General features: G+C 38.9%; 1 protein-coding gene across 1 annotated transcript in view; it reads left to right on the plus strand.

Moving 5' to 3' along the window:
* The first annotated feature begins 320 nt into the window (after nucleotides 1-320).
* The window catches only part of Prorp (protein only RNase P catalytic subunit), a 101,180-nt gene continuing 85,684 nt past the window's right edge, over nucleotides 321-15,816 (plus strand). The window contains exons 1-4 of the mRNA XM_010633608.3: nucleotides 321-412; nucleotides 759-2,017; nucleotides 3,841-3,888; nucleotides 4,545-4,677. Coding sequence (XP_010631910.1) covers nucleotides 1,038-2,017; nucleotides 3,841-3,888; nucleotides 4,545-4,677 — 1,161 coding nt within the window. The 5' untranslated portion in view covers nucleotides 321-412; nucleotides 759-1,037. The remainder of the gene's footprint in view (nucleotides 413-758; nucleotides 2,018-3,840; nucleotides 3,889-4,544; nucleotides 4,678-15,816) is intronic.

Genomic DNA, 15,816 nt, shown 5'->3' on the forward strand with positions numbered 1-15,816 from the left:
CACATGTGAAAGAAATGAAAAATGAGTCTTATTAACCAGGCGTCCCGGTCTCACCAAGCCAGAAGACCAGGATAGGGAAGGCCGCGTCTTAGTTTCTTCCTGGTAGGCCTTTGGCGCGTGTGCACCACGTGATTCAGAACTCCAGGAGCGTTTCCGGTTTGAGAGACTCCCCTTCTTTACGATTCTTTTTTGCATTGATTTGGCGGGCCTTAACGGCCCCCTGAATGTAACAGGAGCGCCCGCGGTTGCCCATTGCCTCTGCCTGTAAAAACTAGCTTCCTCAGCACGCTCCTCGCCGAACCAGATCGCCGGCGTTCAGTTCAGTCCACACCGCGCGCCAGGCCCGACGCGGTGCGTTGTGGGAGATGTAGTTTCCACCGTATTTTTGCGTTCCTCGCGCACGAGTGAGGTGGTGAGTAGTTGAATGGAGTGGAGTTGGTCAGCTCTCTGTAATCACTCAAGTCGGTGCCCCTCCTGTACCTTGTTTCTTTACCCGAGTAGTTGGGCTCAGGTGACTCCCCACCTCCCCGACTCCTTTTTACCCACATCAGGCGAGTTTTGCGGCCTGGGTAGAATTGTAATTCGGGAAGAGGCCTCTAGACTTTGTTCGCTAGCGTTCTTGCTGGTGGGGCTGGGATTGGCGGTTCCTTGAAACGGGTTTTTTTAAATTGTTTTTTATTCGTCTTCTAGTTCCTATGGGATCCGCCCATTTTCAAAATAGTGATCCACCTGAGTCAAACTGTGCTTTTTTTCCTCAGGTCTTCGGGCTGGAATGTAACAGGCCTCAGAGGATTCCCGCACTGTTTCCAAATTTAGGGCTGATGACCCATGTTAAGGTCCCCCCCATGGTTGTTTAATGAAGAAAACTCACCTGCCCTCGATGTTAAGTAGTTCCACAAAAGCAGAGCCTTAATCTGCTTGTAAAGAAGAGACAGTCTCCTTTTAAATAATCACATTTTGCCTCCAATTTCAATTCTTTTAATATTGCTATAGAAGTAAGGGTTTTTTTAACTGTCTCGTGCTGGTCTCACTGCATAATGACCTTCTGTTTGTCTAGTATTCGAAGCTTTTCTAAGCTTTGGAAGAGCAAGCTGCCGTGCCTTGGGCTAGGCCCAGGGCACTTCTACCTCTCTCTCTTTCTCACAGACTGTGGCATCAGGAACCAACAGAGGTGGTTCTTTCTTAAAATGTCACCACAAAATACCAAAGCAACGAATGTGTTGGCTGCCAAGGTCAGATTTGTCAAGAAAGGAGATGAAGACAGAATTATGCAAAATTCTTCTCATCCTCATCTTTTTGCTGCTGGAGAAGCTAAGAAGAGATCACAGATGAATGCTCACAGTAAAGATCACACCTTGTTACTTAAGGACAATATTCAACTCCCAACAAAACCTTTGAATTCAGAGGAGTGGGATAAATTTAAGGAAGATTACACAGGAAAGGGCAATTTTGAAAACTGGATCAGCTCACAGATGTGTTGTAGCAACAGCTCTGTAGATGTGGCTAAATCTCTCTTGTCATGGGTAGCAGCAAAAAACAATGGTATTGTAGACTATAATTTATTGGTCAGATATTTGTATCTCTGTGTCTTCCATAAGCAGACATCAGAAGTTATTGATGTCTATGAAATTATGAAAGCCAGATACAGGAGTTTAGAACCTGGGGCTTACACTCTTCTCATCCGGGGATTAATCCAGTCAGACAGATGGAGAGAGGCTTTCCAGCTATTAGAAGACTTTAAAAAAGTCATGACCCCTTCAGTAAACAACTATGATGACTGTATCCAGGGAGCCCTCCTTCATCGAGATGTGAACATCGCTTGGAATTTATATCAGGAATTGCTAAGTCTTAAACTTACTCCTAGGTTGGAAACTTTAAAAGCTCTCTTTGACTTTGGAAAAGACATAAAGGATGATCACTATTCCAACAAACTACTAGACATTCTTTTGTATTTAAGAAATAACCATCTGTATCCCGGGGAGTCGCTTGCACTCAGTATAAAAACATGGTTTGAGAGGTAATTTTGACTTTTATGTTGTATATGTTTTTGGTAACTATATATTTTTATAACTATTAAAAAGCCCTTTTTGTTGCTGAAAATTATTTTATTCAGATTAAACCTTTTTCCCTCTCTAGGTAAGATTTATTTTCCCTTTAAGACAACAGTCTTTCTGCTTAAAACAAGTAGTAGCATAGGGCTGGTGGGTATAGCTCTATAGAGTTATTTGATTTGTTTAGCATGCTTGAATCCTGGTTTAATCCTCAGCACTTGGGGAAAAAAAAAGTAGCAGAGTGTGTAGTAGCATAGACATTTTATGCTAATCTGTTCCCTTCACATAAAAAGGAAATTATGTGGGGTCCGGGATTGAGCTCAGTGGCACTGCCCCTACCTCGCAAGTCCAAGGTCCTGAGTTGGATCCCTGGGGTGGGGGGATGGAAATTACAGAGCACTTTTTTTTTTTTTTTTTTTTTTTTTTTTTTTTTTTTTTTTTTTTTTTTTTTTTTTTTTTTTTTTTTTGGTACCAGGGATTGAACTGAGGACCTTGCACTTGCGAGGCAGGCATGCTGCCACTGAGCTAAATTCCCGGCCCTACAGAGCACTTTTTTTTTTCATGGTACCGGGGGTACCGGGGTCTCAACTGGGCCTTCCCACTGAGCTTTCAAGAAAAGAATACAGTGGTACCTTGGTCACAACCTTAATTCTTTCCATAATTCGGATAGCAGAATTCATTGGATTCTAATTGCAACCGGATTCTGGAACAAATTCTGCAACCAAAATAATTAAGTGATAACCAAGGTACCACTTCATAGCATTTGACTGGATCTGTCTTTAGGCCATCTTAATATTTTCAGAAGTTTCTCTGAAATCTAGTGATGGGATATTGTGCTCGTACATCATGTTTACAGAGCTTTGAAGTAGTAATTATGCTTAACTTAAATCTTTGACTTTATTCTGTTATCAAGAATGCTGATTTTGGAGTGGATTTTAGAAAGATAATTGCCAAAACAGTGAGGAGACCAGAAACAAAGTTATCTGTTTGAATGCAATTAGGTTTGGGTGAGAGGCATTAAGGTCCTGAATTAAGAACTGGGGAAGGAGAAAAGACCATACAATCGATAGGAACTGATAGTAATATATGTAAGAGAAAAAGATAAATTGATTGAGCAAATAAATTGACAGTTAGTTTTTGAATGCCTCCAGTTAGGCTAGGCAGTGTTTTGTGATATAAAATCTGTTATGATGGCCTTCTCAGCATAATTAAGAATATGATTCCTAGCTGGGCATGGTGGCACACACCTGTAATTTCAGCACTCAGGAGGCTGAGGCAGGAGGATTGCGGTTTGAGGCCAATCTGGGCTACATAGTGAGTTCAAGACCAGCCTGAACTATGTAGCTAGACCTTGTCTCAAAAAAAGAAAGAAAAGAAAAAAAAAAAGAATATAATTCTTGACAGTTAAGAAGCAGTGGCCTATAAGAGAGAAGTATGAGAGAGGAGAGAAATTACTCTGAACAGGAGCAATTTGGCAACTCTCTGGAAAGGTCAGAGATGAGTTTGGTTTAGAGGTCATCTTCTTTCTGTGGAGCACCAATGGAGGTGTATTTAGACTTGGAAAAGATGCGGGAGAACCAAAAGGAGGAAGGCAATCTGGAGTAGGAGCCCATCTGCTCCTTCATCCTGTCACAGTGCAACAACCGCTCTTGGCATTAAACCATTCTAGGGAAGTATACTGCACTTTTGAAAGCTCTTGCTTACAGAGTTTTTACATATAGTGAATATTTTTTGCCCAATGAGAATGTAACCTTCTGATGATTTGGCTTTGTGATTTATTTTTTTGTAGTATTCCTGGAAAACAATGGAAAGGCCAATTTACTACAATCCAGACAAGGTAAAAGCCAATAGTTGTTTTTAACTTGTTTTATTCAGATTCAATAGGGTTTGTTGTTGATTTAAAAATATTTAAGAATGCTTTAGGGACAGGATAATTAAGAGTTTATGATTAGAGTACCTGAGGCGAAAAAAAATCATGTTTTGGGGCTGGAGATTTGGCTCAGTGATTCCTGCCACCTGCCTTGCAAGAGCAAGGGCCTGAGTTTGATCCCCGGTACCATTTTAAAAAAAAAGTCATGTTTTGCATATGAAGACTTTGTAGTGTTCAAACTGTTTTTCTTGTTGATGTTGTGATGCTATATGAAGACACAAATATTTTCCTCCTAGAGATTTGGGGCTCAGTTGTGTTTTAGGAATTATTTTACAAATCTCATCTGGGGCCTGGGATTTGGCTCCATGGTTCTGCTACCTGCCTTGCAAGTGCAAGGGCCTGAGTTTGATCTCCAGCACCAAAAAAAAAAAATCTCATCTAGATGCTCAGCAGTCTACTCTTTGATTTTCTGGCACACCAAATATGTGATGTTTTCAGGAAGAATCAAGTGCATGTGACCATCATAAAGGTTTTAATGTTCTTAATACCTTTTAGTTTACTGTGTTAGAATTATTCATTTTAGAAAAGTTAATTTTCCATACATTAAAAAATTCTAATTGCAGTGGCCAGTGTTCAGCCTGTGGAAACACCATTGAGTCTATACAGCTGAGTCCAGAAGAATATGACTTTCTCAAAGAAAAAATCATGAGGGATGTGATAGATGGTGGTGACCAGTATAGAAAGACGACGCCTCAGGTGAGTCTAATGGGCTTTATTGTGCTCTTGGATTGCTAGTCTAGAACAGGGGCCAGCAGATTTTTTTCTGTAAAGGCAAGATAGTAAATATTTTAGGTTTTGTGGCCAAATGGTCTCTCTTGCAACTTGTGCTATTGTAATAGCCATAGACAGTATATAAATACATAGGTGAATGAGTATGGCTGTGTTCTATTAAAAGTTTTCATGAAAACAGCAGTAGGATGCATTTAACCTGTGGCTACAATTGTGAACTCTCCAGAGATTGTTGTGGCAAAGTGGAATAGCTCTGTGCTATTAGCCAAGTGTTACAGCTCTGAGGCACAGCTGAGTGTTACAGCTCAGTGTCAAAGCTACTGCAGTTTGATCACTTGAGAATCTGAAGGTCACTCGAAGAAGTGGAGAAAAACCTTTTTTTTTACACCTGTGGGCTCAGAGTTTGTACTCCAAAGTTTGACTATAAATGGGAGCCTCCTTATATAGGGGAGCCTCCTTATATAGGGATCTATGGGGCAGGAGAGCTCCATCACAGGGTCAGGGGGTGGAGTTAAAGAACATTCCTGAAAGGAGTGGAGCTAACAACATTATTGAGAGATCACATGGTTCAGAAAGTTATAAAACATTTTGATACATTGGGTAGGAACTGCCCAGAAGCACAAACTTACATTTCTGGAACAAAACATTTTGTGGGAAAAAACATGGAGCCGAGATGACTTTCAATTTCATAGAGTAATTTGTTATAGTATCATCTGTTGCAGTTGGTCTTGTTACATGTGGGTGTAATAAATGCACTAAACTAAAAGGATGATTGATGATTATTTCTTTAAATGCTTCTAGAAAATTACACTCAGGAAACACCTATGAAACCATTGTGGTTTCTCACGATTTTTCTAGACCAGACAATTTAGGGTAATTTGTTTTCATTGTCAAATTGAATGGACTATCATTTATAATACCTTTATTTTACTAATCCTTGGTACTTTATGGTAGGTATTAAGATTAAGTTGAAGAGGTAACGTGCTTTTCTTTTGGTCATCCTTAGGAAAAGTCTGCCCATCATCACTGAATCCTTTGTTTTTCAGTTACTGAACAAAGATGAGAAGTAAAAATTACTTTGCCTTCTTATCTTGCTTTGTAATTTTCAGAAAATATCCCTAGGTCATGTAAAATACCTTCACTCATCCAAATAAAGTCAAAATCTTTTCCATAAAGTTAGAACACCTCGGTGCCCACTTCAGCAGCACATATACTAAAAAGTTTGAACATCTTGTCCAAGCTGGGATTGAACTTGCTGTCTTCCTGCCTCAGCCTCCCAGAATGGTTAGATTTCAGACTGTGTCACCACATCCAGCACAAAGAGTTTTCTTATTTTTAGAAGATACATACTGAAATATCTAAGCTAATTTGTTGTCATTTACATAACTTACTTTGCCAGTTGGTTGTCACATATGTATATATATGGAACTGTGAACTGTCACTGTAATAGAGGCAGTTGAATGTACTGAAAAGGTTTTGGGGTCAGTGGGAAGCATCTGTGGGAAGATTTTATCTCTGAGGGTCTCAATCTTTATATTCATAAAATAGTAATAAAATAGTATCTTATGAGGTGGTTGTAACCATTAAATGAGATAAAGAGAAATAGAAAAAAATGAAATAAAGATAACGAATGTACTTAGCATTATTTAATAAGTGCTGTCATTTTATCAATAGGCAAATCCTCAGTACCACAAAAAAAGTAAGCTGTACAAATAATAATGTATGACCTTAAATAGTCCAGCTTGTATCTCTTAAGAATAAAAATTCTTTGTGCTGGATGGGATGGCACAGGCCTGACACGCCAGTACTCTGGGAGACTTGAGGCAGGAAGATTGTCAATTCAATCTTAGCCTGAGTAATTTAGTGAGACCTTGTCTCAAAATTAAAAAAAAAAAGCTTAGGGGTTTAAATAGGGAAAGACCCTAGATTCATTTCCCAGTAACACAGGAAAAAAGAAAGAAATTCTTTGTAACTAAATACTACAATCAAAGAAAACTAACCTTAATTCAGTATCAACTAATAAAAAGTACATATTCAAAATTTTCTAGTTAATCTCTTCAAATGTACTTTTTAGCACTTTTTTTTCTGTTCCAGAATTCAGTCTAGTTTCATTCGTTGTATTGATTTGATATGTCTCTCTAAATCCAGAACAGTCCCCTGAGCCTTTTAAAAATTTTTTTATTTCTTTGATTTTTGAGACAGGGTCTCACTAGGTACATAGTTCAGGCTGGCCTTGAACTCACAGTGTAGCCTACACTGGCCTTGAATTTGCAGCGATCTTCCTGCTTCAGCCTCCCACTTGCTGGGATTACAAGTGTGCACCACCATGCTTGGCTTCCTGAGCCTTTTTTTGCTTGCTTTTATGATGTGACTTTTTAAAAAGCCTAGGTGATTAACCTTGTACAGGGCTTCTCAGATTTTATGCCCATGAACCACCTGAAAATCTTGTTAAAATGCAAATTCTAGTATATCTGATTCATGTTGGTATTCCTTGGCTTTCGCTACTTTCTTTGCCTCTGTCTTCATGTGACCATTATGCATTTGTATTTCTTTATGGCATCTCTGCCCCACCACCCCTGTAGTTGGGATTGAACCCAGGGTTGCTCTACCACTAAGCTATATCCCCAAACATTTCTATTTTAAGGGGAGTTTGCTAAGTTGCCTGGAAGGGGATCAAACTTGGGGTCCTCTTGCCTCAGCATTTCTTCTTTTGTTTTTTTGAGACAGGGCCTCACCATGTAGTTCAGGCAGGCCCTCAACTCTGGAGCCCAAGCTGGCCTGAAATGGCAATCCTGCCTCAGTCTCCTGAGTGCTGGGGTCACAGGCATGTGCCACCATGCCCAGTTGAGCTCTTCTTCTTAGCAAGGTCTCCAGTCCTTGGATTTAGGGCCTATCCTAATCAGTATGACCTCATTTTATCTAATTACATCTTGAAATAATGTCACTCTCAGAGGTTCCTGGTGGACACGCAGTTTGAGGGAACACTCGCTATTCAATCTACTTCAGTTTTTCTTTTCCCTCTCTAGGACAGGAATGGTTGAGTGCTATGGTAGGTATGTGTGTGACATTTTAATTTACATTTTCCTAACGACAGCTGTCTCACATCTTTGTGTGTGCTTACTTACCATCCACATATTTTCCTGGGTGAAGTGTTTTTTTAAATCTTTTGCCAATCTTAAAAAGTGGGTTGTGTTCTTACTGAGTTTTAAGAGCTGTTTAAGGGCTGGGGATGGCTTAGGGCTAGAGAACTTGCCTAGCTTCGCACAAGGCCCTAGGTCTGATCCGTAGCACTGCAGCAAACAAACAATTGTTCATATATAATTTTAGATCCATGTCTTATGCCAGATAAACATTTTACAAATGTTTTCTCAGTCTGTAGTTAGCTTCATTCTCATGCCTTAAAGATTCTTCTTTAATTTCTCAGACTGAGAGGTCCAGGCTTTGGGACTTTCAGAGGCACCCACTGAATCTGAAAGTGTAGCCAGGATTCAGAATTCTTGCTTCTAATGTGAGAACCTGAAAACCCTAATGTGTGGTAGCTTCTTTCTTGTGGGAGAATTTTGGGAGAAAACTCAGTTCTGAAAGGTAAATTTTTAGCTTTTCTTTTAGATGTTTGCTGCACTTAGAAAAAACAGCCAGCAGATGGCAATAGTGTAACAAAAATTATTCTAAATTATGGCCAGATCAGTTAGGTTAAAGAGCTTGGGCGAGCTTCTTTTAAATTGAAAAACATCTATCATTTATGTTTCAGTTAGGTTAGTAATATTAAGTGAGATGAGAGCTATGTGTGTGTTTTTAAATGAACAAAGCAAGACTCTAAATAATATTGGTCCACTAATTTAATGACATTGAGTCGCTATCAATGAAAAAGTGGGCTTAGAGGTTGGCACATTGTTACATCCCTGTTGAGGGAGGCTGAGACAGGAGGATCTCAAACTGGAATTGTGCCTGAGCAACTCTGAGCAATTATCAAGACCTTGTCTAATAGGGGAGTTGGGGGCTGGAGTTGTAACTCAGTGGCCGAAGAGCACCTGTGGGTTTAAGCCCCAGTGCTGGGGGAAAAAAAGTAGACTTGGAGAATGGGAATAGGAACTATATGAATAGTGTTAGTGTCATATTAAGTTCTTTTTCCTCTTATGGTTCTTCATTCTTAATAATAACACTAAACTGTAGTCAGGCTTTTTTTCACATTCTGTTTCTCACATAAGAATTCAACTATAAAGAAAGATAGAACCACCCATAATGGTCCATTCATTTTGAACTTATAATGAAACTTAAAACACAATCATAGTCCCCATAATCCTGTGACTTAACACTTTAAATAAAAGTTTAATAACATAGGATTCTTGTCTCTGAAAAAAAAAGCAAAAGGCAAATTGCATATGTAGTTTTAAGTTCTTAGGGTTAAGTTTAAATCAACCATTTGTCTTGCTTGTTAATATCTCTTCTGTTAATTGACAGAGGGGAGGCTTTCTGGTGTTTCTCTTAAGTACCAATTTAAGACAGGACATACAACCCAAATGAAATGTCAGTATAATAAAAATTGATCTAGTATAGGCTTTAGGGTTTTTCTTTTGTTTTGTTCTTTAAAGAGCAGAGATCCCAACAGTGATTAGGAGTAGCAGCTGCAAACTGAAAGGCTTGAACTGAGCTCATCTCACAGTCTCCAGAAACTTCTTTCTCTCTGAGTTTGGAGATCTTGTTACTGCTAAAATGAACTATGAATTTTCCCCTAGATTTAAATAAATCTGTGTGGTAAATGGTGACCTTTGGAAGCTTAGTGATTAAAAAAATCAGAAATAAATTTACTGTAAAGTATGGTCTTAAACCATGGGTTTTTAAAGTATCTATTTATAAAAGCCCATTAACCATTAATACATAAAGTTCTCAACTTAAGAATATTTTGTTCAATGCATGCTTAAGAATTAATTGCTAATACTTTCCTCTTTCCTTCTTCCTCAAATTCACACTTGAAAAACCAAAATGCACCCATTGATCTCTGGGTCCTCCTGATGTGGCAGTGCAAGGATTCTGGCTAAAAGGTGACCCTTCTAGAAAAATCAGTGTATTCATAAGTACAGGAATGGTAAAAAGAAGAAGCAGATTCACTCCTATTAGTGGCTTTCTTATTGTCAAATACTTCCCTTATTTCTTCATTCTTTTTCATTTTCTCTTTTCTAGCACTCACTGAAATCCTCCAGAAATCCAGTCTTTACGAGGTTTAGTTATATGCAATACACAGTCTTCTTACTGCCTAGCTGAGTTCATTGTTGCAGGGGAATAGTGGCATATGGCTGTAGGTGGTGTTTGGTTTTTTAGGTTTTTTTGTGGTTTTGGGTTTTTTTTGGTACTGGGGATTGAACTCGGGTCCTTGTGCTTGTGAAGCAGGTGGTGGAACCACTGAGCTAAATCCCCAGCCCTTGTATGTGGTGTTTGATTGCTGCTGTTTCAGAGTTGGAGTGGTGATTTTTAGGGCTGATCAAGAGTGATGCCAGAGTGGGAAGTTTGTATGGATTAGAGTGCTGAAAATAGAAGAATAAATTTCCATTTGTGAAGTTTGAAAAAGGGGGAATGTGCAAAGGAGAAACCTGACTTCTTGCACCAAAGGCAAGAGAAAGTCATCATTTTTCTCCCTCCAGTTCATGTTGGTACTGTTACTGTTATAACTCCACTGTGCCTTTAGTCTTGGGAACTAATCCCTTTTCAAAAATAAATTTGTGTTTATTGGAAAAGTATTGTGAATTGTAAATCACCATCTCCTAAGTGAATTTTAGATAATGTGATGTATTGAATGTGAGGCACTATTCAGAGTGACCACACTTTTAGTTGTCTTTTCCTTTAAAAATCCTGCCTCAGATTTCTGATTTAGATTTTCTTGAGTTGTCCACTAAATGTATTGATTTTAGTGTTTTTCTATTTAGTCTTCCTAGAGAATAGACTAGTGTAAATAAGATAAATTAGAAACAACAGTGCTCCTAGTGAACACTGACAACTTACTTCAGAGGGAAAACTGCCAATGTGAAAGAATAGCTGCAGAGAGATTGAGAGTAAACGCACAAGTCTTCTCAGATCTCCACACACAGACACCTTATACAAGGGCCCCTCCTTGAGTCTTCCCTGTCTATCTAAATAGAGCTTTCTTCTAGTTATTTAGGTCAAAAAGGCCAGCATCATCCTTGACTGCCCTCTTTTCTTCAGGTTCTACCTCCAATCTGCCAGAAAATCTTGCTGATTTCCTTCAGATTTCTCTGACTACTTCTCACCACCTGTGTTACTACCACTTTTTTTTTTTTTAATCTAAGCTGCATCATCTCTAGAGTGGACAGCTGCAATAGCCTCCTGTCTAGTCCCCTGCTTCCCAATGCCAGAGAGAGAGAGAGAGATAGGAATATGTTAAATTACCAATCAATAATACATTCCCCAAATCCAGTCTGGGAAACTGCAAGACACACAACCCAGACTCTTGCAATAAAGTAGTAACCAATAGATTGAAAGCAGTTTAAGATATAGCAGTGTATGAACCAGATTGGGCCCTTGGTTTCTAATGTCAGAAATCAGGGATATTTAAATTCCAGTTATTTGGAGATATTAAGAAATTATTGTAGATTTTTGCAATTCTTGTTATGGGCCCAACATTTGGGAGGGGGTACCAGGGATCGAATTCAGGTCCTTACACTTGCAAGGCTGGAGGTGGAACCACTGAGCTAAATTCCTGGCCCTTAAGAAATTATTGTAGATTTTTATTTAGGGGTAATAATGCTAGTGACTTAAGTCTGTATTGCAGAGCTAAACACCAGTGCTTATGGATGGAACAATGTGGTATCTGAGATGGGCTTCAAATATAACTGGGAAGTAGGGAACGGAACAAATGTGAAACAAGATTGGCATGAGTTGATAAAGTTTATGAAATCTGAAGATTTATCATATTATACTGTCTTCTTTTGCATAGATTTGAAATTTCCATTGTAAAACTCTTTCAAAAGCTGATGCTAAATACCCATGTGCTTTCGGGATAAAAGTTATAAAGAGGAATATTGTAAAACAGTGCATCCTTAGTGATTTTCATGCTAAGGCAACATCTTTTAAAGTATATTTCCTCACCTAAACGTGTGTGTGTGTGTGTGTGTGTGTGTGTGTGTGTGTGTGTAGTCATTAGAAAAAAATGAAACCAGTCAGAAATGTCACTATAGAAAATCTCCTTTAAGCAAATAATATTTTTCAGATATCGAAAATTGTCATGTCATTTGCACGTAGTAACATGTTCTTTTTTCCATTTTTAAAATGCACATAAAGATGAAATTTCTTAATAGTATAGAACAGCTAATTTAGATTCACAGTCAACTCTGGAGAGGTTTCCTACTGTACTGCATTGCTTTTGCTTTTGAAAAGGGTATTAACATTTATTTGCTCTGGAGTTAAAAAATGGAACAAAACCTTGTACATGTTAATTCATTGTGTAGTGAAAACTGTAGCTTTTAAATGCAGCAATGTGGACGGTGTGCAGCTACTCCAGCTTTAAGTGAAGGCGGCAAACTTGGGTTAACTGTGGTATGGCTAGGCCTTCCATGAGAGGAAATTTGAACCTGAGAGCTTCTGTCCTCAACAGTGCTAATTGGGAGTGGAGGAGTGAGGGGATTTCCACTCTTTGTTAACAAGATCTCCAGGCACATTTCCTCTGTGTTTTTGCATTTTCCTCAGCTGTGAAGCAGCTGCAGGGAAGTAAAATGTGATTTCCTGCACTCAGGAGTGCAGGATTTTCTTTTGGAGACTTATAATTGGAAGAGTGAAATGCATGTGGCTTGAGGTACCTACACAGCTGATCTAAACGTGAGATTTGTTTTGTTTTTCTGTAATTAGTTGACTGCATTTATGCTGGCAGTGGATTTGCTTAGAAGATTTGAATTAGCAGTTAACTCAGATTGTCTCAAAAGCAAGCATCCCTGTTGATGGACCAGTGCTTTAACTAGCAGTGTGATTCTTTGCATGTTGACGGAAACAATGAATAGCAAGATTATATTCTTCAGTATTAATGACAATACTCTTAAATCCTTTGTAGATTCATACTGTATAAATGCTTATCTTTTTTTATTTAACTGTTTACCATGTAAAATGAGAAAAGTGGCCAAAGGTATTTAGAAGAGTAAAATACTGTGCCAAGTTACAGTGTCTTTAGAAAGTGAAAAAAAACGTTAGTAGAGTAGATGCCCCAGCAGCCATTGCACTTTAGATGAAAGGTCTTATCATAAATTAATAACTTTTCTGCATTTACCATATTCCATGGCCTAATAACTGGTTTATCCCCCCGTTCCCATATACTACATCTAAACATGGGCCAGCCCTTTGGACATAGAATTATTATTATTATCATTATTATCATTTTTGACATAGAGTCTTGCTTTGTAGCCCAGGCTGGGCTTGAATTTGCTACGTTGTCCAGGCTGGGGTCAAACTTGTGATCTTCGTGCCTCAGCCTCCCCAGTGCTGGGATTACAGGCATGTGCCACTTTGGTCAGCTGGAAACAGAAATTTTTGATGTGATTTCTTCTTAAGTCCCTCGCCATTGTGTTTATAGTACATGGCTTCTACACCTGCAGTCAGAGAAACTACATGTGGCTATTAGAAAACAAGAAGTGAAGCTGGGTGTGGTGGCACATGTTTATGATCCCAGCTGTTCAAGAGGCTGAGGCAGGAGAATTGCAATTACCAGTTGTATCTATGAAAGCCATCGAAGTTTTAAACATTCTTGTTTTTGTTTTGTTTGGTTTTGGTTTTTTGAGACAGGGTCTCACTATGTATATGAGACTGACCTGGAACTCACTATGTAGCCCAGACTGGTCTCGAACTCACAGCAATCCTCCTGCCTCAGCCTCCTGAGTGCTGGGATTACAGGTGTGCGCCACCACGCCCGGCAAAGTTTTAAACGTTCTTATAGACTTGAAAAATAATTTACCATCATCTATATTTAATTCTGATGCTAATTTTGAAAGAAAAGGATAGATTCTTTTTTATCTTCTTAATAGGGGGGGGAAACGTGAGACAGGTGCAGAGAATGGAGAGTGGGGAAGGGGAGCTGACAAGGGCACTGTCCCCCAAGGGAGGCTCTCCCCACCTTAGTTCGTACTGCATCGTGGACCTTTTCATACCCAAGATTGCATCTCTCTCTGTCCACAGACACCTCTTCACTGTGTGCTGCCTTTCAGAGGATTTTTGTGAATAGCAAGTGGGCTCCTGGATGTTAAAGCCAGATTTCATGTCCTTTCTTTACCATGAGGAGAAAAAGCTTACAGTCCCCATAGTACCAGGAAACCTATATTCCTGCCCTGAGGCCCATGTCTTTCTTCTGAGGGAGGACAAGGGCCTTTATCAGTGACCCTGATGGGATTTTTTTTGTCCTCAGCCTTAGCTGTAATCCCTTTCCCAAGTGACTCCCAATTTGTTTTCTTTTATCCTGACTACTCTTTGAAATGCCAGGTCAATGTACCCAACTGGTATGAGACATTTCGAAGTAATGTGCCATTATGAACTCAAATTCATTGGGTCAAAAATCAAATGCTGCGTAAATGCTTCTTCCCTTGTAGCCCCCAATTCCACACTTGAGTTTCCTTTTGTGACTTTCCTCTTTTCCTGCCACACAGACTGAAGAGATGAAGGCTGATTTTGTCTCCTCTCTCACCCTAACCTTGGTCTGATCAGTCACTAGTCCTGTCGTGCCCCATTTCTCACATCTGCCTCTGCTGTTCCTTTTCCACCAATTCTATCTTGGTCAGACCTTTAACACCTCAACTTCAGTCTCCCGATTACCTTTTAACTGTTTTCCCTGAGTCCTCCCCACCCATTTCCGTCCTTTTCTCCACGCTTTTGCCAGGTTAAGCTTTTCAAAACACTACTTTAATCATGTTGCTCCTCTGTGCAAAAACCTTCTGCAGTTCCCCCTTCCCTGAAAGTGATTCCTCCATAGTTTGGCCAAAACCTACCTTTCAGGACACATCTCTTCTTGCTTTCTTCTACAGTGCAAACACAAAAATAAAAAACTTCTTCAGCCAGAGTCAGCTACTTACCAGCTCTGTACAGATGCTTCCTTTCTCCCTTCATCTAAAAAGTATTTCTATTTCAAAATCCTGTTTTTGTTTGTCTGTTTGTTTTTTCCTTCAAGGCTAACTCAAGTAGTCTGCATTTATCTTTTCTTCCTTTGTATTTATAACACTTACTAACCCTGGCACACACTTGACTGTTAATCCTACACTTGTAGTGTTCTTGTGGTATTTAGCTTTTCATATCAGTGTCTGTTTAAGCCACATTAGAATTTTTTGAGGGACAGGACACTCTTTTTAAATTTTCCACAATAGTTCACATCCAATAGGTATGCAATAAATATTGTTACTGTACTTAAACAGTAAATAGTCAATTGTTTATGTGTTTTATGTCATCGCTACCATTTACTTATACAGTCTGTACAGTAACTTTAGAGAAGAAGAAATATTTACAGGTGAGAAAACTGAAGTTCAAAAAAGTTCACTAACTTAACAGAACTATGCAGTTTATGTGATGAAGCCAGGATTCAAACCCAAATCCTTGCACTCAGTAGTAGTAACACATGCTATTTATCCTATACCAACGATTCTACATCATTAGACTGTTGTATATTTTTTAAGAATAGAAAAGTTCTGAGCACATTCAGCTTTCTATTATTTGTTTAATTATGGCAGCAGAAACAAACATGTGCAAATGTGAATTAGTAGTACTTGCTAGGAAGAATATGAAATAAATTTAAACTGTGTCAAAGTTCATAGGCAAATAGAATTTCCCTTAATCTCATTGATTACTGGCTGAATGACTCATCTTCCAGTTGTGCATTGCTCTTGGGTTATTCAGATATTTGGATAAGTTACACATGGGGAAAACCACTGACGAGCTATTCAAACACGTCATTAGAGCTAATGAGTGATTCCAGGACATCCCCGAGATTTCTACCTGAGTATTCTTGTCTCTTTTGTTCACTGTTTGCCTTCTCACCTTTTGCTTTTCCTTAAAAGTAAAATCACTTACCATTTCCTTTCTGCTCTCCACAAGGACAACTTTCGTAGTCTTTTTTTTTTTTTTTTTTTT

Source organism: Fukomys damarensis, unplaced genomic scaffold (assembly GCF_012274545.1).
Source record: "Fukomys damarensis isolate Sample0158 unplaced genomic scaffold, DMR_v1.0_HiC HiC_scaffold_17, whole genome shotgun sequence".
NCBI classification, from domain to species: Eukaryota; Metazoa; Chordata; class Mammalia; order Rodentia; family Bathyergidae; genus Fukomys; species Fukomys damarensis.